Source organism: Carcharodon carcharias, chromosome 2 (assembly GCF_017639515.1).
Source record: "Carcharodon carcharias isolate sCarCar2 chromosome 2, sCarCar2.pri, whole genome shotgun sequence".
NCBI classification, from domain to species: Eukaryota; Metazoa; Chordata; class Chondrichthyes; order Lamniformes; family Lamnidae; genus Carcharodon; species Carcharodon carcharias.
In genome coordinates this window covers 7,738,448-7,763,122 of record NC_054468.1, presented here as the reverse complement: position 1 = coordinate 7,763,122, position 24,675 = coordinate 7,738,448, and the positions used below count along the sequence as shown (strand labels likewise).

Here is a 24,675-nt window from a genome sequence, read left to right as displayed (position 1 = left end):
AGTTAATAGTCAACCACATTGCTGCAGATCAAGAGTCACATGTCGGCCAGGCTGGGCAAAGATGGCAGACTGTCGCACTTAACAGAACCAGATAGATTAGTGTTTAGTTTGATTCTTCCACTGAGATTAGCTTTATATTCCAGTTTTATTGAAATCAATTCATAGCTGCTGCTGCGGTGGGATCTGAACCCGCGTCCCCAGAGCATTAATTTGGTCTCGGGATTACAAGCACAGGAACATTAGCACTGCACCACTAACCCATTGAGTGAACTAAAAGCAATATTGAGAACTACAAAATCAAGATGCTGTTTGACCAGGAGAAAATATAGTTCACCGAGCATAGGGTGTTACAGTAAAGGGTGAGTTAAGATATGGAAAGCAGAGATTTGCATGACTCTGGTTACTGGAGGATGCAAACATCGGAACATCAACGAAACATAAGAGAAATTAGTTCTATTTGTAGTTATTACCTGAGCAAATGACACCTACATCCTCCTTGTGCTCACAATCATGTTCACCCCATGGCGAAGATGGACATTGCCATAAAAGTGAATCGTGCAAGCGACAATGCACATCATCAAGCCAAATCCGTCCGAAACCCATTCCAAATGTGACATCCCGATCGACAGACCGGACGGATCCGCAGCTGAGCTGCTTACAAACCACTTCTGCATCCTCCTTTCCAAATGAATCGGAACAAACAGTCCCCCAAGTCGCATTATAGAAAACCTCAACTCTGCCCGTGCAGGGACTCGATCCATTCTGAAGCCTTACAGCCCTGTGCTCTGCAAAACAAAGAGTGAAGTTCAATCTTCCCTTCAGTTCAATCCCACCACAGTAAATGAAGAAACAAAAGAACAGGTTTTCTATAACGATGTTAACTTAATGAGATTGCTTAGCACAGAACTACCAGAAGGCCAATTATTTCAGAGGAAGCAATTAAGAGATACTCGATTTTTTGATTGCATACTCATAATACATTGTGTTGTAGGCCAACGAAATTTCCTGTTGGTTATTAAAAGCAGTGGCAACAGAAGGTGACATTCAATGATTACCACGGCTAAATTTGTCAAAAAAGTTCTGTTTAACAGGATTCAAAAAGTGCTTGTATTTGTAAGTACATCTCACCCGAGCAGATAACTCCAGCATCCTCTTTGTGATTGCAGTTGCTCTCATTCCACGGACCCCCCGGACATTCCCACAAAACAGAATCATTCGTTGCACACATCAGGTTATGAAGCCAGATAGGCCCCGCTCCTGTGCCGAACCAACCGGAAACCGTTGCATTTAGAGCCTGTCCACACTTCAGCTGGTTACATATAACATGTGCATCTGCTAAATCCCAGAGGTCATCACAAACAGTCCCCCAGGTTCCGTTATAGTAAAGTTCCACCCTTCCGGCACAGCGACTTCCACCATCTGCCAGTCTCACCTGAATATGATCTGCAGGACAGGAAGAGTAATATTAAACAGTATCTAGCCCAGGTAAGAGTACATTAACAATTCGCAATCGATTCATACCCAATTAATATTCCGTTTCTAAAGGCAAATTTACAGCTATCAGTGTATTACGTTTCTGCCAAATTGTGATGCCTTTTTTCCGTTATCAATGCCAGTCTCACGTTGATAATAAAAACTTACTGAATAAAATGGTCCATTACAGCTTCCTCCAATGCAAATGCTACAGTTTGACAAATAGACATGGTGTATGAAATTAAAAAAAAACAATTAATAATTAAGACAAAATCACAGAGCTGAATTCCATCACAAATTGCTTCATCGAATGTCTGCATGTTTTAACATCCAGCCTCTGCACACTAAAATGTTGATATTTCTTGTCCACCCGTTTAAAGGCATTGATACAATTGTTTGGCATTGTTAATTAATACAGAAGGTGGTTAAAATAGCCAAGTTGGTGCCGGACGGCGTAACAGCCAGAATGGGTTAAGATCGGAGGTTTTCTTCCCTAAATGACTTTACTGAACTAGTTGGCAAAAGTCACAGTGAAAAATGTCAGTTTCACTGTGAAATGACTATACATAAACGTGCCAAGCTGTACGTTCACCTTGCGGAGAGTGATTCGGCCATGCCATTTTGGATTCTTCCATGTTTTCAGAAACAACTGTGGTCAAGTCAACTCAAATTCTTCGCAAATTACTTAAAGGACGGACATTTTTGCGTTGGGAGTGTTTCATAGAATGTTTACTAAGCTGATTCCTGGGATAAAGCGGTTGTGTAATTAGGGCAGGTTGAGCAGCGTAGACCTATACAGTTTGGGGTTTAGAAAAGTGAGAACTGATCTTACACAAACATATAAGGTGCTGAGGTGGCTTGATATTTTAGATGTTGAGATGATGTTCACTCTCCCAAGGGAATCTCGAATTGGGTGCACAGTTTGAAAATGAAGGGCGTCCATTTATGACAGGAATGAGGGGAAATCTCTTCTCTCAGAGTGTCGTCAATACTTTTGATTCTCTTCGCTAGATAGCAGTGGAGGTCGTTGAATATTCTCACGGCAAATTTCGACACATTTTCGATTGGTAAGTGAGTCAGCGGTTATGATGGACAGGCAGGAAAGTAGCTTTAAGGTCACTTTCAGATCAAACACGACCTTATTGATTGGCAGAACAGGCTCTAGGGGTCGAATGCTCTACTCATGCTCCGATTTTTAGAGTTACTAAGTTCTCATGCATTTGTTACTCAGGCATATGTATATGTGTTTCATCAGAGTATTTCGAAATTAATCCGTATAGAATATAATAATGTATAACGGGCATACAATAAGCTTTACGTGTTCACATTAATACGATCCCAAAGATTTTACCCTGCTCTGAGTGTAATATAAAATGAGCTTAATGCCTTGTATACCGTCTCACGCGACAACGACGCACAGTATATTAAAAGTCTGAAGTACACTGAAAGTATAACTTTTCTTTTCAATGTTTCTCTTCATAATCCGTACGTTTTTGGAGGTATTTGCAGCACAAAACCAGGGCTTTCGGCCCAACAGCTCAATGTTGGATTCCCGAAGGGAATTTGAGAAGCTGCTACATCAAAGCTTGGCATACAAAACAGGAACTCATGGTGTATAGAGCAATATATTAACATGAATAAAGGACAAGTTAAGAGGACACAAAGTTTAAGCAAAAAACTGTTCTTTTTTTCGGATTCCCAATTGTTATCTACTGGAATGATACAGGAATCAATGCTGGGGAATTAACTATTTCTAATCTATATCGCTGAATTTTATGAAAGCGCCGAATGTATGCTGACTAAATTTTCTGATGACAATAATGTAGCAGGAAGTGAGTTGCGACGAGGAGGGGAAAAGCCCAGAACGGAACAATACATGATGAGTGAGTCCGCAAAAAATTGGTCGATGTATATAACGTTGGAAAATATTAATTTATCCATGTTGACGGGAAGACTTGAAAAGCAGTGCGCTCGTTAAATTGGGAGAGATTGCAAAGCCTTCACCTTTCATGAATCAGTACTGTTTGTCTCAACTACTTCGTGTGATCACGAGCCCATGTTCTAGTCTCTTCCTGGGAACATAAGTTTCTTCCGATTTCCCTTTTGGATTTATCATTGACAAGCTCATATTTCTGGGCCTGAATCCCATTGCTGGAAGGGAGACCGGTGAATTATTTATGAATATATAATTGAACCACGATATTCTGGGCATGTTAGTTCGTTAAGAAAAGTAATTCTTACCAGAGCAAACCACGCCGACGTCGCCTGCGATGGATAATTGCTTCCCTTGTGTAATACCACAATTCCACAGGAAGTGTTCACTTCCATTGCATCTGACATTGCTGATCCACACTGGGCCGTCGCCTTTTCCAAACTTCCAGTTGTTATAAACATTTATTGCAGCGCCACAGTTCAGCTGTCTGCACACCACATCGGCATCATTGAAATTCCACTCAGTGTCAATCACTCTCCCCCAAAAACCGCCGTAATAAACCTCCACTCGTCCATCACAAACACTTTCTCCATTGACCAGTCGCACCTGCCAAGGTTCATCTGTAAGAATGCAATTTGGTATTGAAAGTTCATTCAATGCTCCACAAATTCATACTGTGAACATAAATTATGGAATTTAATATTCTTGTGCGATTAATCTCTGCCCCGGCGTTAATACAAATGCGATATGATGCAATTTTAGAATGTAGTCGGTAAGGCAAGAGAGAAAAATGGCCAGCTGAAAGCTTCAGGATTGTCCGTAAGAAATGCTGCGATCAGGAGGACAAGAATTGGGCAGGCATCCAAGAAGAGAGGGAGAAAAATACACAGCGGAAGTTTGAAGCGACAAGTCATGTGACTATACTCATTTTTTATTCTTTCATGGAATGTGGCCAGCATATATTGCCTTATTGTGGTAGAAATTATTGAAATGCTTGGGCCTGAATTTAATTTAGTATTCCTTTCTCCTGGACTCCGCCATCAACATGACAGAAATATTTTTATCTGCTTTACCAATTGCTTTCACAATCCCAAAGTCACAAGCAAATAACTATTCCAAACGCAAGAGGACAGAAGTCTTTCTTATTCTATCCTCATAATTTAACCGTCGCAGAACTGCTAAAGTTGGGGTGAATCTGTGCCAATATTTCATTTCTTAGTGGTGATCTCCAGAATGTTACACAGCACTCCAGCTGCGTTTTGGGTCTGATCTATACACACCCACTACAGTCCCACTTGCAATCAAGTTGTGTACGATCTTTCGGGATAGAAGTGTACGCAGCTACTTGTGACTGATTTAAGGACAGAGGTAGTTACATCCGCCTTGGATTGAGGTACGGATATCATTTGAAAGGGAGTCACAGTCAAGGTTTCAGCAACTTTTTCGGGATCTCAACTCTAATCCAATGTCATATCCGGTACACCGTCGGGATAGATTGTGCAGGTCTTGATCCGTGCTCCTCACAATGTTAACATAAATGCATTTAAACCCCTCTGACAATTACGATCAATGGAAGGGAAAGAAGTAACACAGACCGCCTGGTGTCTCAAGCCCCTCACACCACTGCCTCCCAATTTATTGCAATATATTACATGTTAAGCAGGATGTGATATCGCCTCCACTCGAGAATTCCTGCATGCAAATAAATAATAATAAAAAGTACCAGAATAATTGACAATTGACAACGAATGGCAAACATACCAGAACAGATGACACCAGCATCATTTTTGTGCGTGCACTGATGGTGCCCCCAGGATGCCACTGGGCAGTCACTCAAACGCAATTCATTGCCGATACATTCGTTTATATCGTTCCATATCGAACCATTTCCCTCTCCGAAGAATGCATCTCCTCGCGCTGATATTGCAGCCCCACATCCAAGTTGGTGGCAGACTACAGCCGCATCCTGTAAATCCCAGGAGGCGTCGCAAACTGTACCCCAGGTGTTGCCCAGCAAAATCTCCACTCTTCCTGAGCAGGTGCCATTACCACCAACTAACCGCGGTCCTTTCTGTCCTTTATGGAGAAACAAAGAATATTGTTCAGCAGATTCACATTCTATTGGAAAGTCTTTTTCTTCTTCAACGTATCAAATGCGCAAAAATGGAATTATTCAAAGAAAAACCAATAAATCATTGCGAAACACTAAAACGAGCGAGTCAACGTGGATCAAGTTGGTTTTCGCCAAACAAATCGCTGTGACAATTAACACGTCACTGTAGCGCCACAGTGAAAGAGGAGATACTGTGGAACAGCTGCTAGGAGTCTGTTGAGAGCTAACGTAATGAATGAAACTCCAACGGGGAGGGTGACTTTAATATTCTGGTTATAAGACGTCGTAACCTGGGTAGAAGTGAACAGGGAAAGGAAAGCTTCGAATTTTTGTTCGCCCGAGTGGCGTGAAGGAAAATCCCCTACCTGACCAGGAGTATGCGTTAGACTGAAAGGCCTGGAATAGGCGAGGTTAAATTAGAAAGAATGTGATGTGTCTTCCTTTTCAAATGCGGCTCTAAAATGGCAACTGGGAATGGGTCTGTACGGCTTGGCGTGGGCTTTAGGAAATTTATCGTTCTAATCTTGTTTTGGCGGCAATGAACGAAGTTGAATGAAATCCAAGGGCTTTAAATTTACCTTTGTTAAACACCAGATTTTGCTGGTATTTGAAATTGGGAACAGTATTACTTTATTGTCTATTCTCAGGTAGGAATGGCATTCCAGCAACTGGTTTAGATTATAGATTCCGTCAACAAAAGGACGAATAAATTATTTTTACAGAAATAAATCGCACGATACCACAGCGTCAGACCATCCACCTATATTGCAAAGGGAACCACAATCTGGGTCTGATACTGAGCATCAACGATATTTTCCATATTGATCATGGAGGTATGGAGAAGGAAAGTATTGAATCGATATTAACATTTGCGCGGAGTTTAAGCTATATGCGGTTCACCAGAACGAGGGTTGAGGAAGGAATGAAACATTTACCGGAACAAATGACACTGACGTCATGTCTGTGCGTGCAGTTGTGCTGATTTCTTGATGTAGTGGGGCAGTCCCAGAGAATGGTCTCATTACCCTGACAATCATAGACATCCTGCCACATGGGACCGCTGCCCTCGCCAAAAGAAGCCTCTCCGATTATTGATATCACTTCCCCACATTTCAGCGATGCGCAAACCACACGAGCATCCTGGAAATCCCAATGTGAATCACACACAGTCCCCCAGGTGTCTCCATACAGTATCTCCAACCTCCCAGAGCAGCTGTCCGCTCCGCCAACCAGCCTCGGCTCTTTGTGTCCTGTTGATTTAAAACAATTGTTATGAAACTTCCAATATAATTTTCTTGAATACACAGCTTAAATCGAGAACATTTCTCTCCTAGAATTGTCTGTTCTGTGCTCTGAAATGGAGATAGCATAGAATTTTTATCTTTGAACAGATTTATCTTGAAACATTTCTATTTTCCAGTCTGTTTGAATGGTACCAGTAGACGAACTGCATCTTAGCATTATTTTTTTTAAATGAAGTACAGAAAAAAATCGTTGCTTTTATCAATGTTATTTTGTGTCCAAACCCATTAGAATCATTTTTTAATTACATCATTTTCCCGTCCACTCCAGTCCCACAACACGTTTCCCGGACATTCCTTAAACACTGCGATGCAATAATTCCAGCAATTATATTAAAGGGCATCATGTCACAATTGAATCCTTTCTTTATAGCGCTGGACTCAGATATTTTTAAAATTGATAGAAGTCATTTGTACGATTCTGAATTATGAAATAGAGCTTTGTAGTTGCATTATTCCGACTGGAACATCGGAAATAAACTGTTATTTCGTACTATCGGTAGTTAGCAAAAACGTGTTCTCCGCAAATGTATGGCGTTACTCGGAAATGTATTATGTGATATATTATGTGACAGCAAGCAATTAGAAAACGCGGGCCAGTTAACTTAGTTGACTTGAAGAATAGCGTTTGATTCAGAATAGGACAACTGCACTGGTTCGATTTCCGTTACTGCTGACGTGAGCATGGGGCCTATCTCCGCACCCTGTCCCTGAGAGGGGCAGGTAATGCCAAACAGCCACTGACAAAAAGCTGCTAATAATATGGCCCCGGAAGCAGAATTACCAGGTAATGAAACAAGGAACTAACTTCCGGCAAAGCACAAGTGACATCAGGTGAATGACCGTACGTATTGACCATGAAGGAGATGATTGTGTAAATCAGCGATCAACCACGGCTGGGTGTTCCATTGGTGTACCTATACGCGCTGTCCATCAATTGAAGTTAATATCCTATATTTCATGCGTTTTGCTGGAGATATAACCCAGCTGAAGTTGGTGATTATTCATTCATAGAGTGTGGACATCGCTGGCTTGGGCAGCATGTATTGACCATCTCTAATTGCCCTTGCTCAAGGGGCATTTTTAAGAGTCAACCACATTGCTGTGGGTATGGAGTCACACGTAGGCCAGACCAGTTGAGGGCGGCAGATTTCCTTCCCTAAAGGCCATTCGTGAACCACATGGATTTTTACAACAATCGGCTATATTTTCATGGTCATTATTAAACTTTTAATTCAAGATTTCTATTGAATTCAAATTAAATTAAGTTAAAATAGATTAAATAAAAACCATGTGTCCTTCCCCACTGCCGGCGTCACTGCGCTGACAACATTCATTCAGTTTTGTTCCCAACCAGAGAAAACCTGCATCTCTAGTTTATGCTTCGGATCCGAAACGGTAGCAGTTCACCAGGGCACTACGTAGATGGGGCTACATAATTTATAAGTCTATGAAACGCTTCCAAACCTTCTATTTTACTTCTGATTCTGGAGCCTTCAAAATGAGTTCAATAACTTGCAGTAATTTAACACGATACCTCTTGCTCAAATTGCGCAGTTTAGTGGGGTCGCATGAAGTGGTGCCATCTTCCCCCTTTACCAAAATGTAACAGGGTGGAGAGTTACCTGAGCAAACAACACCAGCTGTTTTCCTTCCTGTGGAACAGTTCGTGTGTGTCAAGACATTAAAGTCGCAATTCCAGGGGTTGTCCTCGGAGCCGTCGCAGTGAACTTCAAAGTCAAGAACAGGCAGGTCGCCAGCCCCAAACTGAGAATCATCTGATGCAGATACAGCGTCGCCACAGCCCAGGTATTTGCAAAACACACGAGCGTCATTCATGTCCCACATTCGACCGCAGATACTGTAACACACACTGAAGGTACAGGCTTGAGCTCTTCCAGCACAGGGGCTGCCCCCATCCTCAAGCATCGCGGTTCCCTTGGCTGTTGTGGAACAAAATACAATTTAAGATTATTTCCCTTAGCTCTATTGCGCCAATTGCGCAGACTGATAGCTGCATTTTCGATTCAGAGGAGAAACAAGAATCCAGGACTTTTTCCGAGTCTCAAACTAGCCCTCAGTGAAACGGTGACTGGTTGGATCTATTACTGGAGCATCATTAATGGCTCACAAATCATTGAACAAAATTTATCTGGGCCAGATCTATTGTCAGTTGATTGCAGTTGACTTTTCACCAATTTATTACTCATTTTCGGAATTGTTCCTTGTCCTTTTCCATAGGAAACATAAACCTGATGATGCAATAACAGCTTCCACCCTTCCTCCCCGCACACACACCACACACACACACACACACAAGTAATCCCCTACTATACCATGGTACACTTGGCCCCCACATTCCCCACACAAAACAGATATAAAAAATAGTAGCAGGAGCATGCTCCGACAATTCATAAGATCAAGGCTGATCATAGTGCAGTCCCAATTTCACATGCTGACCCCTAAACACTTGACTTACTTGTTCATGAAAATTTTAACTCAGCCTTGAATATATTCAATGATCCAGTCTCCACTGTTCTCTGAGGAAGAGAATTCCACAGATTGTCGAACTTCTGACAATACAAATATTCACATCAGTCATGAATTTTTGGATTGTGTCCTCTCGTTTTCGGAACCCCACAGGGAGAAACATCCTCACAGCATCAACCCTGCTTAGTCTTCTAAGGATCTAATGTGTTTCATTAGGATCACCTCTCAAGTTGCTAAACTCTAATGGATATAAGCCCAACAGGTAAACCCTCCATCCAAGGTATCAGTAGAAGGAACGTCCTCTGAACTGATTCCAATGTAATTCTATAAATTCTCAAGTAAGAAGACAAAATCTATACACAATACACGAAATGCAGTCCAACTAAGGCCTTGTACAGCTGCAGCATGATAACTCTATTTTTATACTCTATTCGCTTTCCAATAAACCCCAAAAATCCATTCTTCTTCCTAAACAGTTGCTACACCTCCATACTAACTTTCTGTGATTCGTGCACCAGGGCACCCAGATTTCACAGCACCATAGAGTCCTGAAAAATCTCACCATTCAGATTATATGCTGTTTTGAAATTCTTTCAGCCAAAGTGGACAAATTCACATTTCCCCATAGCCGAGCAGTGGCTCCTTTCTTGATGAACTGGAAACATACTGCTGGAGAAGATTCTCCTGAACACTGCGCTGGAAAGTGCGCATCTCTCTGCCCTTTACACTCCTAATGTCCTAGTGTATTTTCGGATAATTAAAGAGCCCATTTTCTCACTCTATACTTCTTGAATTTCTCTGTAGTTTTGATGAAAATCAATTCTTCTATATCTTTCCCGCTAGTGTGACCCATAGATTACCCTCAGCAATGTTTTTTTTCCTGAGCCATGGCCAATTAAGTTCAGCAAGGACTGGCGGTAAATTCCCAATCCTTCTTGAACTCAGAAGTGGTAGCAGAGGACTGGAAAATGCAAATGCTGTATGTTTCAGAACAAACATGGTGTATATAGTTAAGCCCAGCATCTGTTCGCCAGTTGGTCTAACCTCAGTGGGAGGGCCCTTTTTGAACAGTTAACACGGGACACAAATAATACTCTTTTGGGCAAGTATGCATTAATTAATGAGAGCCATCAAGATTTATAAGGACACATCAGAATTAATAATTTGATTATTTGTTTGACGAGGGGATATAGAGGATTGATGAGGTTAATGCAGTTAAAGTGGTGTATCTGGAATTCCAAAGGTCATTTGATAAATTGTTGCACAGCAGGTTTGTAAATAAAGCTTGTGTTCATGGAGTAAATAGTACAGCAGCAACATGGATGCGAAATAGGCTGAATGAAAGGCAACTGAGTGTAGTAGGGATTTAGTTTTTCAACTTGAGAGAGGTTTATACCAGAGGGCCCCAGGGTTTGAAGTTACCACCCCTGTTCCTCCTGATATGTATTAATGACCTAGGCTTTAGTGTACCGTACAATGTGAACATTTTCAGATGACACAAAACTTGACAGCATTGTGGACTGTAAAGGCGATAGTGTAAACATTAAATGACATAGATTGGTGGAATGGGCAGGCAAGTGGTAGATAAAATTTAGACAGAGGAGTGTGAAGTGGTTCATGTGGGTAGGTAAATTGCAGCAAAATCAAGGAAAAATGGTACAATTATAAAGTTGGCGAAGGAATGGAGAAAACTGCGTTTTTCTGTGAGTTACCCTGGGAGGGCGGATACTAAACCACGCAGCATCCTTGGGGTTATAAATATGGCCATGGAGTATAAAAGCAAGAACAATACGATAAACCTACAGAAAACCTGGTTTGGACTCAACTGTAAGACGGCATCGAATTCTGGGCACCACCCTTTATGAAGGATGTGAAAACATTAGAAATGATTCAGAGAAGGGTCACGAGAATCATTCCATGGATGAGGAACTTAAGTTACCTAGATTAATTGGAAAAACGTGGATTGTCACTTGCAGAAGAGAAGGTTGGGAGGAGGTTTGGTATAGTTGTTCAGAATCATAATATATTGGGGCAGAGTATATTATGAGACATTGTTCTCACCGGTGAAGGGACGCAGAAGGAACAGATTACAATGGCAAAGGGTGAAATGGCAAAATGAGGAAAAACATTTCTCTGCAGGTCTTGTTCACGATTTGCAATGCACTGCCTGAGGTGGGCATTTGAGGCATTCTAAAGGGAATTTTTGCGTTATCTGAAATGACAAAGGTAGGGCTATGGGAGGCAACAGTAAAATAGAACTAAATGCATTGCTCCTGCCATATCCTGAAGAGATACAAGGGCATGAATGCCCTCTGTCTGGGCTATAACTATTCAATGATTCTATAATTGTTATGAGACAGGTTTCGTGTCCATGTAAGGGTTTCGGGCGAACTAATGAAACTGGAGAGCAAACCAGAGGCATACAGTAAATGTTTAGTAAATGAGTGAGTGTTGCAACATGGAGGTTCCTTCTCAGTAACATTGCTTAAAAATAGGTATTTGTAAAAGCAGCCTTTGCCTCGCTGCTGTCCTGAAGAGAAAAAGATGAGCTATTCTAAAAGGGGCCCCTGGCTACATGCATGCCCAGGCAAGGAAGGGGGGACCGTAACCATCCTGGATGCCTGATATCTCTGCTGGGTGCTCGTCTACAGGCTGTTGTGTTATGCCCCCACGCCATCTCACCTCACCAAAAAAGTCACCTGAGACGGAAATTGCCAATGACGTCCATTACCTCATATCACCCTAAAATTATAAATAATAGTAGCAGAAGCATTGCATTCGGCCATTTGAGCCCATTCCACTTTTGATAAGATCATGGTTAATCTGGTTTTGTCCTTAACTCCCCTTTTCTGCATTTCCCCCAAAACTTGGCTCACTTGTCACTCATAATCGGTCTGACTCAGCCATGAATATACTCAATGAACCAGCCGCCAGTGTTCTCCATGGAAGAGAATTCCAAAGTCTAATGATCTTCAAAGAGAACAAATTCCACATCTCCACTTAAAAGGTGACACTTATTTTAGAATTGTGCCCCTTGTTACAGGTTAGCTAATGGCAGGAAATATATTTTCTTCATGTACAGTATTAGCCCACTTCAGAATGTTTTTGTTTCAATAGGACCACCTATCATTCTTCTAAAGTCCAAGGAGATCCTCCTGCTCAACATTTCCCAGGAAGACAAACCCTTCATCCTTGGAATCAGCATAGTGAACCTTGTCTGAACAGCCTGCATGCTAGTGCATTCCTTAAGTAGATCAAAGCTGTTCACAGCACGTCAGCTGCCATCTCACAGCTGTAGAAATACTTCATGCATTGCAATCGGGCGGACATTCCATTAGCCTTTCTACTTGCGTGATGTACCTGCATGCTAACGTTTTGTAATTGACGTCCAATGATGTCCAGATCGCTATGTGCTGAAATATTTCGAACTGCAGTGTATCTCCACTTAAAAAAAAAAATCCTCTTTATATTATTCCTCCAAAGTGGAGTATATCACATTTCCCCACATTGCACTCTATCTGCTATTGTTTTTTCCCTGACATCAGTTATCTGCACATTTCTTTGCAGATATTTTGTATCCTCCTCACAGCATGCTTTCTTACATATATTCGTATCACCAACATATTTGGATATATACCGTTGATCCCTTCACCAAAGTCCTTAACATAGATGGTCATTAGCCGTGGCCCAACACTGATCCCTGTGGAACTCCATTAGGGGCAGTTTGCCAACTTGAAAATGGCCCATTTATCACGGCTCCCTGTCTCCCATTAGTTATGCAAACTACTTTCCAATATAATATATCACACCCAACATCATGAGCTCTTATGTTTTGGAGTAACCTTTTTTGTGGCACCTTTTCAAATACCTCTTGGAAATCTAATTACACTGCATTTACTGCTTGACTTTTATCAACGCTTCTTCTTACATCCTCATCAAATTATGATACAATTGTCGAACACAATTTCATTTTATTGAAATCAAGTTGACTTTGGCTCTTGTACTGTTACATCCTAAATGCCCTGCTCCTACATTCTTGTTAGTTTTCTCTCATATTCCAATTTCTCACTCATTATTATATTTTCTGTCATCCTTGCCCTCTGAGAACTGGTGTGCCATATTTAACCAATCTTCTGACCGACTACTAAATATGCTGAATTGTGTGTTTTTTTTTAATTTCATACCATTTTTAAATCCCTAAGTTAGCAAAAGATTTTGCATCCTCCTTGCAGTCTTTGTTTCTAAATTGAATGTATTTATGTTGAGACTTATGAAATATCTCCTCAAATGCCTGCCACTGCTTCCCGTGCAACATAATGTTAACCTATTCTCCAATCTCACGTCAGCAAAATTTGTCTCCCTACCCTTGGAATTCAGAGTCATGTTCTTCACACTTAAACCAAATGCGAAATTGTGGCACATTTTGATCATTCTTAACTACAAGATCCACTAATATGAAGTCATTTATTATTTCTGTCTGATTCCACATTGTAAGTTCAAAAATTGCTTGTTTCATCATAGTTTTCAGAATGAGATGTTCGAAGATGTTATCCACAATGTACCGCATGAATTCATTCTCAAAGCTGCCTTTGCCAATTTAAATCTCCCGAACTATTTGAAGATTAAAATCGCCTATAAATGTTGAAGTTGAGGTCATATCGGGCAGATGCCTGCATAATGCTGATGTTACTAGATAAGGCATCCAGATGAGCTGTCTAAGGTCCTGCAGATATGTCTTCAAATATCACCACAGCAGCTGGTGGAAAAAAATTCAAGCAATAAATCTGAAATATAAAGCTCGTCTCAGTGATGGTGGCTATCGTTAATTGTTGTAAAAAAAAACTGTTATGTCTCACTAATGTTGTTTTTGAAACAGAAATCAGCCGTCCTTTCTCACTGACATGGCCTGGGAAGGTACGCAGTTCAAGGGCAAATCGGGATGGGCGACAAATGCAGACCTTAACAGAAACACTCACATCCCATGCAAGAATTCAAGAAAAAACTTTCTTAAATGCACCTCACTATTTCATGCTAATAGGTCTGTCATAGAGTGTACCTTCCGACAGGGAGCCTGGAAACCACAATCAACGATGCCTTCTTTCCTTTGATGTTTCTAATCGCCACCCATACTCCATCCTAAATGTTAATCCTCTAAACAGAGTTTAGTTCTCACGACTGTAATGAATCCATCCTTGATTAACAGAGCTACCCTACTTCCTTTCATTGATTTCTGGCTACAGAAATTTCAAAAATCCTTGCATATTTAGGTCCCAGGCGTCGTCACTTGCAACCATGTCTCTGTCACAACTCATGATTTTTATTCATTTTCTTTTATTTGTGTTACCAATTCATCGATCTTGCTTTGATTGCTGCAAGATTCAACTTAGGAGACTTTCTTTCGTTTTGTTTAAATCAATTTACCCTCCTCAAACCTCATTTCCTGGTTCACTGTTATGATTGTATCGTCAGCTGGGTTATCATTTCTTGGATTGCCAACCTTATCACCCCTCATTGATCAGAAACTGAACTGGACTAGCCAGTTATATACTGTGACTACAAGTGCAATTCGGAGTCTAGGAATCCTGTTGAGTGCATCGCATCTCCTGATGCCCCATTTACAAGGCACAAGCCAGGAATATGATGGAATATTCTCTGTTGGCTTGGAGGAATACAGCTCAACAAGTCCCAAGAAACTTCACACCACGCAAGTAAGAACAGCTCGCTTGATTAGCACCCCATCCACAAACATTCATTCACTCCACCACTGATGAACAGTGGCAGCAGTGTGCACCATTGTGAAGTTTGTGTTTAATCTTTATGCTTTTTCGAAAAGGACACTTTCTTTAAAAAGAATTGTTATATTTAACCTGACAGTAGGGTGTGCTAAATGACCGATGTATTGCCCTCTGATGGAGAATAACGGTTTAAGGACCCATCTGATTTTCACTCAGGAAGTTGGAGTTAAGAAGCAGATAGCTGTGTGTGTATATTTATTTGCTATGTAATGACAAAACACTTGAAACCTTTACTTGAAACTGCAGAAATTCACCAAGGCTTCTCAGACAGCGCTTTTCAAACAGAAGACTGCTACTACCTGAAAGGATGAGGGCAGCAATTTCATGGGGACACCACCACATGGAAGTTCCCCACCAAACACTCACCTTCTTAACATGGACATGTATGGCCGTTCCATCAATGTTGCTGGGTCAAAATCCTGGAATTCAGTCCCTAGCAGCACTGTGGGTAGGTCTACGCCACATGGACTGCAGTGGCTCAATAACGCAGCTCACCACCGCCTCCTCATGGGCAATTAGTGATGGGAAATTAATGCTGGCCTAGCCAGCGACGCCCACATCTCGTAAATGATTTGAAAAACACGCCTACTACTAAGGTTCTCGCTCTTCCTACAGCCCTGGCTATACAAATTGCCAGTACAGTTGTCCCAACATGGTTCAGATGACGACAGCCCCAAAGGTGCATCTCCTACTATCCTCGGTATTGGTCCATGTGCGCCATGAACCAAAATCCATTTCTTCCACAGCAAACGTTTTGCCATGCATTTTACTATCTGATCTTATTTAGCTGTGCCAATTTGCTCATGACTATTTTTGTGTTTCTGTATTTTTTTTTCCATTCAGTTTCTTGCTGCTCATGGTCCCTCAGCAAAACTTCTTTCTTAGTCCTCCCTATATCGTTGGTACCCTTGTGGACCAGGAAAGCAGGAGCCTTCTGCTCTGACTCCAAGTTATTCTGCAGCCTTGAAGAGATTACCTCAATCATAGCACCAGGCAGGCAACACAGTCTTTGGGACTTTGGCTGCCGTGAACAATGACAATGCACTAATTATACTGTCTACTACAAAAACTACATTCTTTTGCTCCCTACACTTTAAAATCCCATTGCACAAGGTTACTGTGTCCAGTTTGCTTATTCCCTCTGCATCTACTGCTCTCGTCCATACTTGCTGCATGAACCTCAACCTGTTCTCCAATTAGAAGTTCTAAGTATCCTGCCTTGCTACGTTTTTGATACCTGGCACTGCTTCTTTCATTCTTAGACACTCCTCTCCCTGAACACAAACCAAATCTGAAGTACCTAGCTTAAGAGATGTGACTGCATCCTGGAACAAAGTGTGCAGGTAAAATATCAGTTCCTCGATACATTGCAATGTCTGAAGATGGGAATTAGCTCCTCGACTCAGTGCCGAGAATCTTCTAGCAACCGACACTTGCTGCTCATATTGTAACAGTGGATAACAAATGTATCCACAAGCTCCCACATGCTGTTCCTGCAACACAAAATCTAACCTGCCATCTTCATTCTTTTTACATTTTTCTCATTAGTTTTCAAATTCAGAATAACACCGAATGCTTATCCGAAGTGATATTATGGAGTTTAAAGAGTTCTGCTATAAATTTAATATAACACTTATATCTCAACACTAGCAGGTTTAACCACTGCCCCTAATTATAGGGGGAAGAAATTAAAGTTCATCAATTCCCTCAATTACATTCGAACATATAAACGTGGAGCAGGAATAGACTACTTAACCATTCAAGCCTGCCCAACCATTCAATATGTTCATAGATGATGTGATTATAACCTCCTGCCTAAACCTGATAAACCACTCACCGCATTGTTAATCAAAAACCTATCTAGTTCTGCCCCAAAACTATACATAGACCCCACTCTACTGCCTTTTCAGGAAGAGAATTCTAAAGACTCACCACATGTTAAGACAAAAATGTCACCTCAACTCTGTCTGAAATGAGTGACCCCTTATTTTTCAAGTGTGATCGCTAGCTCTAGAATCCACCAGAAAACTAGACATCCTTTGCACATCCACTCTTACAAGACCCCTCAGGATCTCAAAGGCATCCATCAAGTCAGCTCCTACTCCTCGAAATTACAGTTCAGACGTTTTATCGTAAGACAATCCACCCATTCCTGGTATTATACTAGTAAACATTCTCTGAACATCTTCTAACACATTTACATATTTGCATAAATAAGGATATCAATACTGTGCACAGTAATCCAGATGTAGTCCCACCAGTGCCCTGTCCAGTTGAAGCATGATTTTCCTAATTTAGCACGCAATTCCCCTCACAATAAAGAACAAATTTCTATTGGCTTTCCTATTTAACTGCTGTGCCAATGTACTAGCGTTCTGTGAATTATGCACTGGGCACACAGATCCTTCTGCATCTCAGAGCTCTGAAATCTCTCACCATTTAGCCAATATGCTTTGAATTAGTCCTTTTGCCAAAATGGCAATGTCACACATACCCACATTATAAGCCATTTACCAGATCTTTGTCCACACAATTAACCTATCAGTATCACCTTGTAGCAGCCTCCTGTCCACTTCACAACTTACTTTCCCACTTGCCTTTGTGTCATCAGCAAATTTAGCAACCATGCTACCTGTCCCTTATCCAAGTCGTTTACATAAAACATAAAAAGTTAAAGCTCCAGCATCGATCCGTGTGGCACACCACTCAGAATATCCCACCAACCAGAAAATGACTCATACTCATTTATCGCTATCCTCTGTTTCCTCTCAGCTATCCAATCGTATATCCATACCAATATGCTAACACCTACACCATGATATCCATACCAATATGCTAACACCTACACCATGAACTTTTATCTTCCTCAATAACCTTTGGCGTAGGACGTTTTTCAAATAATTTCTCGAAAACTAAGTTCAGTACATCCACTAGTTGCCCTTTATCCACAGCACATGTGACCGTTTCAAAGAACTCCAATGCATTGGTTGAATATGAGTTCTTAATCACAAAACCATGTTGAGTCTGCCAGGTTCCTGTTGTAACATCATTAATAATAGCCACTAATATTTTCCTTATAACCAGACACGAAGCTAACTGGCCTCCTTAATGACTCTGGGTTTCAGCTCTGATGGCCCACTGTCTCAGGGCACCCTCTCTTCGAAGTCTCCGTTTTCCTAAGATGCCAGAACAGCACCTCCGCCCTCACTGCAATAAATTTTCTCCATTACCAAATTTCCAGATTGTAGCATTCGGTCTGGTTGCAGTCCGTCTGCAGCTGCACCATTGTGCAACTTTCTTTATGCACTTGCCAAACCTCCTGAATTAATGCCAGTAGCTTGTCTTCCAATAACATTTTCTTTATATTCGTTCATGGGATAAGCCCATCCCTTATTGCCCTTGTTCAGAATGCATTTAGGAGTCTGCCACATTGCTGTGGGTCTGGAATCACATATAGGCCAGAGCAGATAAGATCAGCAGGTTCGCTTTCCAAAAGGACATTAGTGAGCCCAATGGGTTTTTACGACAATCGACAATGATTTTAAATGAATTCAATTAAAACCAACTGCCGTGACCATTCCCCTGGATCTCTGAAATACCAGTCCAGTGATAATATCACTATGCCACTGCCTTCCCTGGTGTTGAGTCAGTCCATGTTGGCTGGGGAAACTCTTCCAACTGATTATCTGATTGATTGCCCCCCAAGTGTCTCTATGTCAGGACCTTTTCTAACACTGACTAAGACCAAAATCAATTACAATTTACTATTACAGCTGAGTGAGATGCAAAATGGAAACGAATAGATTTTAGAAAACGATAAAGCCTTAACCACCGCACCAACCCCCCGCCCCCCCCCCCCCCCCCGCCACCTCACCCCGCGCCCCCCCCACCCCTCCCCACGCCCCCACGCCTCCCTATCAACTTCCCCAATTTAAGCACTCAGCCTTACCGCAATCAGGCTCCAACTAAAATTTTTGCAACATAATTCACCCGCATTTATACCAGCTCAGATTCCAGTGAGATATGTCAACCTCTGCTGTCGAGCCAACAAGTTCTAAATGGTTACCTAATGTTGCCTCTGGGCACTGGCCTTTGTTATAACTGACTAACTGAGAGAAACTACAATTTACCATTACAATTAAGTTAAATGCTAAATACGAACATGATCGGCATTTTGAAAGAAGTCAACCTTTATCATGTTCTGACTTACCAAATTTACGGCTTTAAGGCATAGATATCTGGGCGGACAGCCATGCCGGCAATAACCCCTCCATAATGCCCGCCCACGGGAATGGGGCCGGGAAAAGTGAATGCCGTCTAGCCTCGTGTTTACCTCCTCCCTTGCCTCAACGCTATCGAGGCCAGAAAATTGAGGCCCCCATGTCTCATGTTCAAATTTATCTACACAGCAGAACTCATATCAATCCTGTTGCAAATCGCATCTTTTAAAAGATATCTTTGCAGCAAATAAATTTAGAGCACGTTTAGCTATTAATATAAGGGCAGCAACAGTGCAAGCAATTGACACAGGATGGAAGTTAGAACTAACATATAACGTAAAGGTGCAGCAGAGGGAAATCTGGTTTAGAGCTACGAATACGACAAGCAAATACATCTTAATGATGAGAATGTAAATGTACTGGAGGAGCAAACCGGAGGCCATTCTCGCCATGTCGATCACGGTGAGCAAGCTTGCTGCTCATTGGAGTTCAATTGACAATAAGGCAGACAAAATCCTTGGCTGAGGATGTGAAACCAAAGGAATTTTACCCCAGATGGACTACCATCTAGTCATTGCAGATGCCTTCATTCTGCATTCAAGCGGAGATTAAACCTAGATTTTTATTGCCTTCAATCCGATAACCTGGCAATAGCGATGACATTGGGCTGTCATATGATCTGCTGTTGAGTGGCCGAATTCAAAAAATGTGAACAATAGAAGGCATGCTCAACTGGCACGGCAATAAATTGCATAAATATTTTCTAGCTAAATATATTTTGGCCGGAAGAAGAATTACATAATTTTCGTTTCACATTTTGTTCGGAAGAACCGCTAGATGCCGCATGTCGGAGATCCGGTACTGTTTCGCGGGGGCGCACACAACAGCCGGCAACTTCCGCCATAACACATGCGGCGATTTTTTTTTCTATAAACGGCGCCCAGACCGGCGTACACAGCTTGTACAATCGAAACTGACAAGCCGATTGATGCCACATAATCTAAAATCACTGACGTGATGTAGATTTTCTGAATTCCTGAAGTTCGAATTGCTCCACATCAAAACCTCATTGCCATTCCCGTTCATGGAACTGTCTGGGGGCTAATCTTACCAACATCCTTACTGTCTAAATCACTCCTTCCATTGGTGATCCTGTCACCTCTGTTCTTAACACCCCTCTACATGTCTACATGTCTCCATCCAGGATATCTATTCACATGGGTGCCACGTTCTGGTTATAACTTCCCTGTTTTCCCTGTCAAAGCAGTTACAATGCTGGCATGATTTTTATCGCCAAACTACAACTTGTCAGAAACCCCCACCCAACTGACACGTTCTCTTTCTGAACATCTGAGCATGTTCCGCTCACCCAAAACCCATTGTTTTAAACAGCCCTACAAAGTACAATAAACATTTCCTTAGTGAGGCAACTGCTTTCTTCAGTCTCTGAACGAAAGAAAAATACTGCTCCTTGCCACCCAGGAAGTAACTGTGCGTAAATCCCGATGAAAGTTAATCGCAGTGAAATGATAATTCCGGCTCTCACTCTGCATGTTCTTCTTGGCTAATTAGAATATCCAATATTTTCTGTTTTGGCTTTTCATGCTCGTTGATTTCGAACTCCATCTCAACTCATCATGCTGCCCGCTTCTCTCCTCTGAGATCGTTGCACTCTTATACTCTCTAAATCGCTCCCTCCATATAAGCTCCCAAAGCCATATTGACGACCACACCCTTGGCCTCAACATCTCACGTAGTCTTGCTAGCCCCTTCATATCGATAATAGCTGAAGCCTTCTTCCTTCGCTTATTTGTATCACTCTGCACCCACCTCCCATTCAACACCCCAACTCTACCTGCTTGCGTATCGATTCCTGCAAAGCAAGCGTTAACCCAATTCATTAACAACAGCAATTTCAAAATGCCAACTACATACCTTTGGCCATCAATTCCCTGCAGCATTTCTGCAGCTATTGATTTCCTGAATGGCAGCCACGCACCTTCATGTTAGGCTCCCTACGTGCAAATAGAACAAATATGATATCTCTCGTTCTGACAGTTTCACGCGGCAGGGCCGTCATCTCCACTCCCCTAAGTTCAAGTGGTTTATACTTGAATAGAGGTCATGGAAAACAGGTTTGCCAACCACCATCAGATATTGCTAGGCTATGTAAAACGCCACCAAGCCCTGTGCGTATCTGCAAAAATTGTTCAATATTCCAGGGTCATTCTGGAATGCAAATATGACAGTTTGCAACAAGCTGCATTCATGAATATCGCCACTAAAATACTCCCTCCCACGACCACGATCCTGACGCACACCGCACCGCCCCCCCACCCCCCCCCCCACACTCCCCCACCCATCGGTTTCTTCCACCCTCATTAACACAGATGCAATTCGTCCAGTTGCCTTTTTAAACATTTTTCATTCATGGGGTGTGGGCGTCGCTAGACCGGCACTTATTGCCTATCCCTAATTCCCCTTGTTCAGAGAGCATTTAAGAATCAACCACATTGCTGTGGGCCTGGAGTCACATGTAGGCCTGACCAGGTAAGGACGACAGTTTCCCTCCCCAAGAGGACATCAGTGTACTAGGTAGGTTTTATTGACAATTGGCAATGGTTTCATGGTTCTCATCAGCATTTAATTCCAGGATTTTTACTGAATTCATGCTCCGCCATCTGCCATAGTGGGATTCCTATTTGGGTCCCCAGAGACTTATGCGGGGTCTCTGAAATATTAGTCGAGTGACAATACCACTACGCCATTGCCTTTGCCACGTCTTCCTTTCTATTCGTTCCTGGGCTTTACATCTTTTAAATTCTCCTCTACTCTATTCACGAACTCTCAACTTTCTCAATTTTGTTCTCAAATCTCTGCTATTGCCCCTTTGAAGTTCATCGTGACCAAGAGATCCATTTTCAATTCTCTCAACCCTATTCCAACTAAACAATTGACCACCAAACTTCCCCTCTTAGTCTCTAAACTAACCACTATTGTTATCACTATTCGCCCTCCATGTGTTGTTGTCTCAACTTTAAATCTCCCATCATCTGCCCTATCCTAAAAGAAATCAATAACACCATGGCCCTGGCCAACTATCATCTCATCTCCAACTTCCTTTCATCTCCAACGTTAAGGCACATGTAATCCCCTCCCAACTCGATGCCCATCTTTTGCTGAACTCCATGTTTATATCCGTCCAATCAGTTCGAGTCACTGCCAGAGCACCAAAACAGCTCCCATTCAAGTCATAAATTACAACCTATCGACTGTGACAAAGGTAAATTATCCCTCTAGATTCCTCTTGGACGGTCTTCAGACTTTGACACCATTCATCTTATGATCCTCATTCAACTCCTCGCCACTGTCATTCAGCTGGAAATGCATGTAATTACCCAGGTTCACAAGGATGTAACAACATAAGAAATAAGAGCAAGAGTAGGAAATTCGGCCCCTCAAGCCTGCTCCACCATTCAACAATGGCTCATCTGCCAGGCCTCATTTCTGCTATTGCACAGGGTGCCATATACCCCAACACCCAGAATTTTCAAAAAGCTATCTGCCTCCTCATAATTTCAGTGATCTAGCCTCCACATATCTCTGTGGTAGAGAATTCCAGAATTTCACTATCCTCTGAGAGAAGAAATTCTTTCACATCTCACTTATAAATGAGTGCCACCTTATTTTGTAGCTAATTCCACTAGTCCGAGACTCCCCCACTAGTGGAAACATCTTCCCAACATCTTGTCAATGTCCCCCAGAATCTTGTACATTTCAATAAGATGACCCCTCATTCTTCTGAACTCAAATGAATAAATGCATAACCTGTTTGGCCATGATTGATAAGTCGCTCCCTTCCTGCCAGGAATCAGCCTAGTGAATCTCTTAGGTTCTGTCTCCAATGCTGGTATATTATTTCTTATATACGGGGAACAGAACTATACACAGTACTCCACGTGTGGCCTTCCCAGTGCTCTATATAGCTGTAAACCCTAGAGATATAGGACAAAATTTTACTTGCCTTCTTAAATACTTGCTGCACCTTCATGCTAACTTTTTGTTGAAACAAAAATAAATGTGAAAATATTCGGAAAAACTCAGCAGGTCTGACAGTGTATGTGGATAAGAATACTGTTGAGGTTTCAAGAATGAAAAATTGAGGTGAAATATAAGCTGGTTGAGGGGGTTGGGACAGGGGGGTGGCACAGGTAGAGCTGGATAGAGGGCCAGTGATATGTGGAGGCAATGAAGAGATTGTCAAAGATGATATGGACAAAATGACAAAGGCATGTTGATGATGTTGATATTAACTAGGAATTGTGCTAACGGTGACATTAAGGGTTGAAAGCAGAGCAGGCAAGTGACAGATACCCCTCGTGGAGGTGGTTTGGGGGGAAGGGATCAAAATAACCTAAAAGCTGGTGATGAAACAATGAATGGGAATACATTGAAATATAATGGAAATCGGTGAGAAAAGAAAAATATATTTAAAAAACATAAATAATTAGAGAACGGGGGAACAGAAAAAGGTGTGGGGACGGAGGAGAGAGTTCATGATATCAAGTTCCTGAACTGAATATGAAGTCCGGCAGGCTGTAAAGTGCCTAGTCAGAAGATGAGGTGCCATTCCTCCAGTTTGCGCTGAGCGTCACGGGAACTTTTCAGAAGCCTAAGGGCAAACATGCGGGCATCAGAGTAGGGTGGTGTGTTAAATCGCAAGCTACAGGGTGGTCTGGGTCATGCTTGCAGACAGACCAAAGTGGTTCCACAATGCAGTCTCCCAGTCTGTATTTGGTATCTCCAATGTAGAGGAGAGAGCATTGCGAGCAGCGAATGCAGTAGACTAAATTGAGAGAACTGCAAGTGAAGTACTACTTCACTTGAAAGGAATTTTGGGCCTTTAGGTAATGAGGAGGGGGGAAATAAAGGGGCAGGTGTTGCACCTTCTCTGAGTGCAGGAGAAGGTGCCATGAGAGGTGATTGTGGTGTAGGGGGCGATGGAGGAGTGGGCCAGAGTGTCTGGGAGGGAATGGCCCCCAGCGGAATGCCACCGGGGAAGGGTGAAGCAAAGATGTGTTTGATGGTGGCAACATGCTGGAGTTGGTGGAGGATGCATATTTGCATGTGGAGGCTGGTAAGGTGAAAAGTGAGGACAAGGGAAGTCAGGGACCGCATAAAAGCTAAAGAGAAAGCGGACAATGTGGCGAAGAGCAGCGGGGAACCAGGGGATTGGGAAGCCTACAAAAACAACAGAGGACAACTAAAAAAGAAATAAGGAGGGAGAAGATTAAATATGAGTGTAAACCAGAAAAAATAAAAAAGAAGATTGCAACAGTATTTTTTAGAT

The 24,675-nt window shown here is 42.1% G+C and overlaps 1 protein-coding gene across 1 annotated transcript in view; it reads right to left on the bottom strand.

Moving 5' to 3' along the window:
- Window positions 1-453: 453 nt before the first annotated feature.
- Window positions 454-24,675, bottom strand: part of LOC121272872 (deleted in malignant brain tumors 1 protein-like) — a 35,787-nt gene continuing 11,565 nt past the window's right edge. Inside the window, exons 4-10 of the mRNA XM_041179711.1 lie at window positions 21,079-21,198; window positions 17,952-18,140; window positions 8,446-8,763; window positions 5,168-5,482; window positions 3,715-4,026; window positions 1,129-1,443; window positions 454-785 (exon numbers count right to left, since the gene is read on the bottom strand). Coding sequence (XP_041035645.1) covers window positions 454-785; window positions 1,129-1,443; window positions 3,715-4,026; window positions 5,168-5,482; window positions 8,446-8,763; window positions 17,952-18,140; window positions 21,079-21,198 — 1,901 coding nt within the window. The remainder of the gene's footprint in view (window positions 786-1,128; window positions 1,444-3,714; window positions 4,027-5,167; window positions 5,483-8,445; window positions 8,764-17,951; window positions 18,141-21,078; window positions 21,199-24,675) is intronic.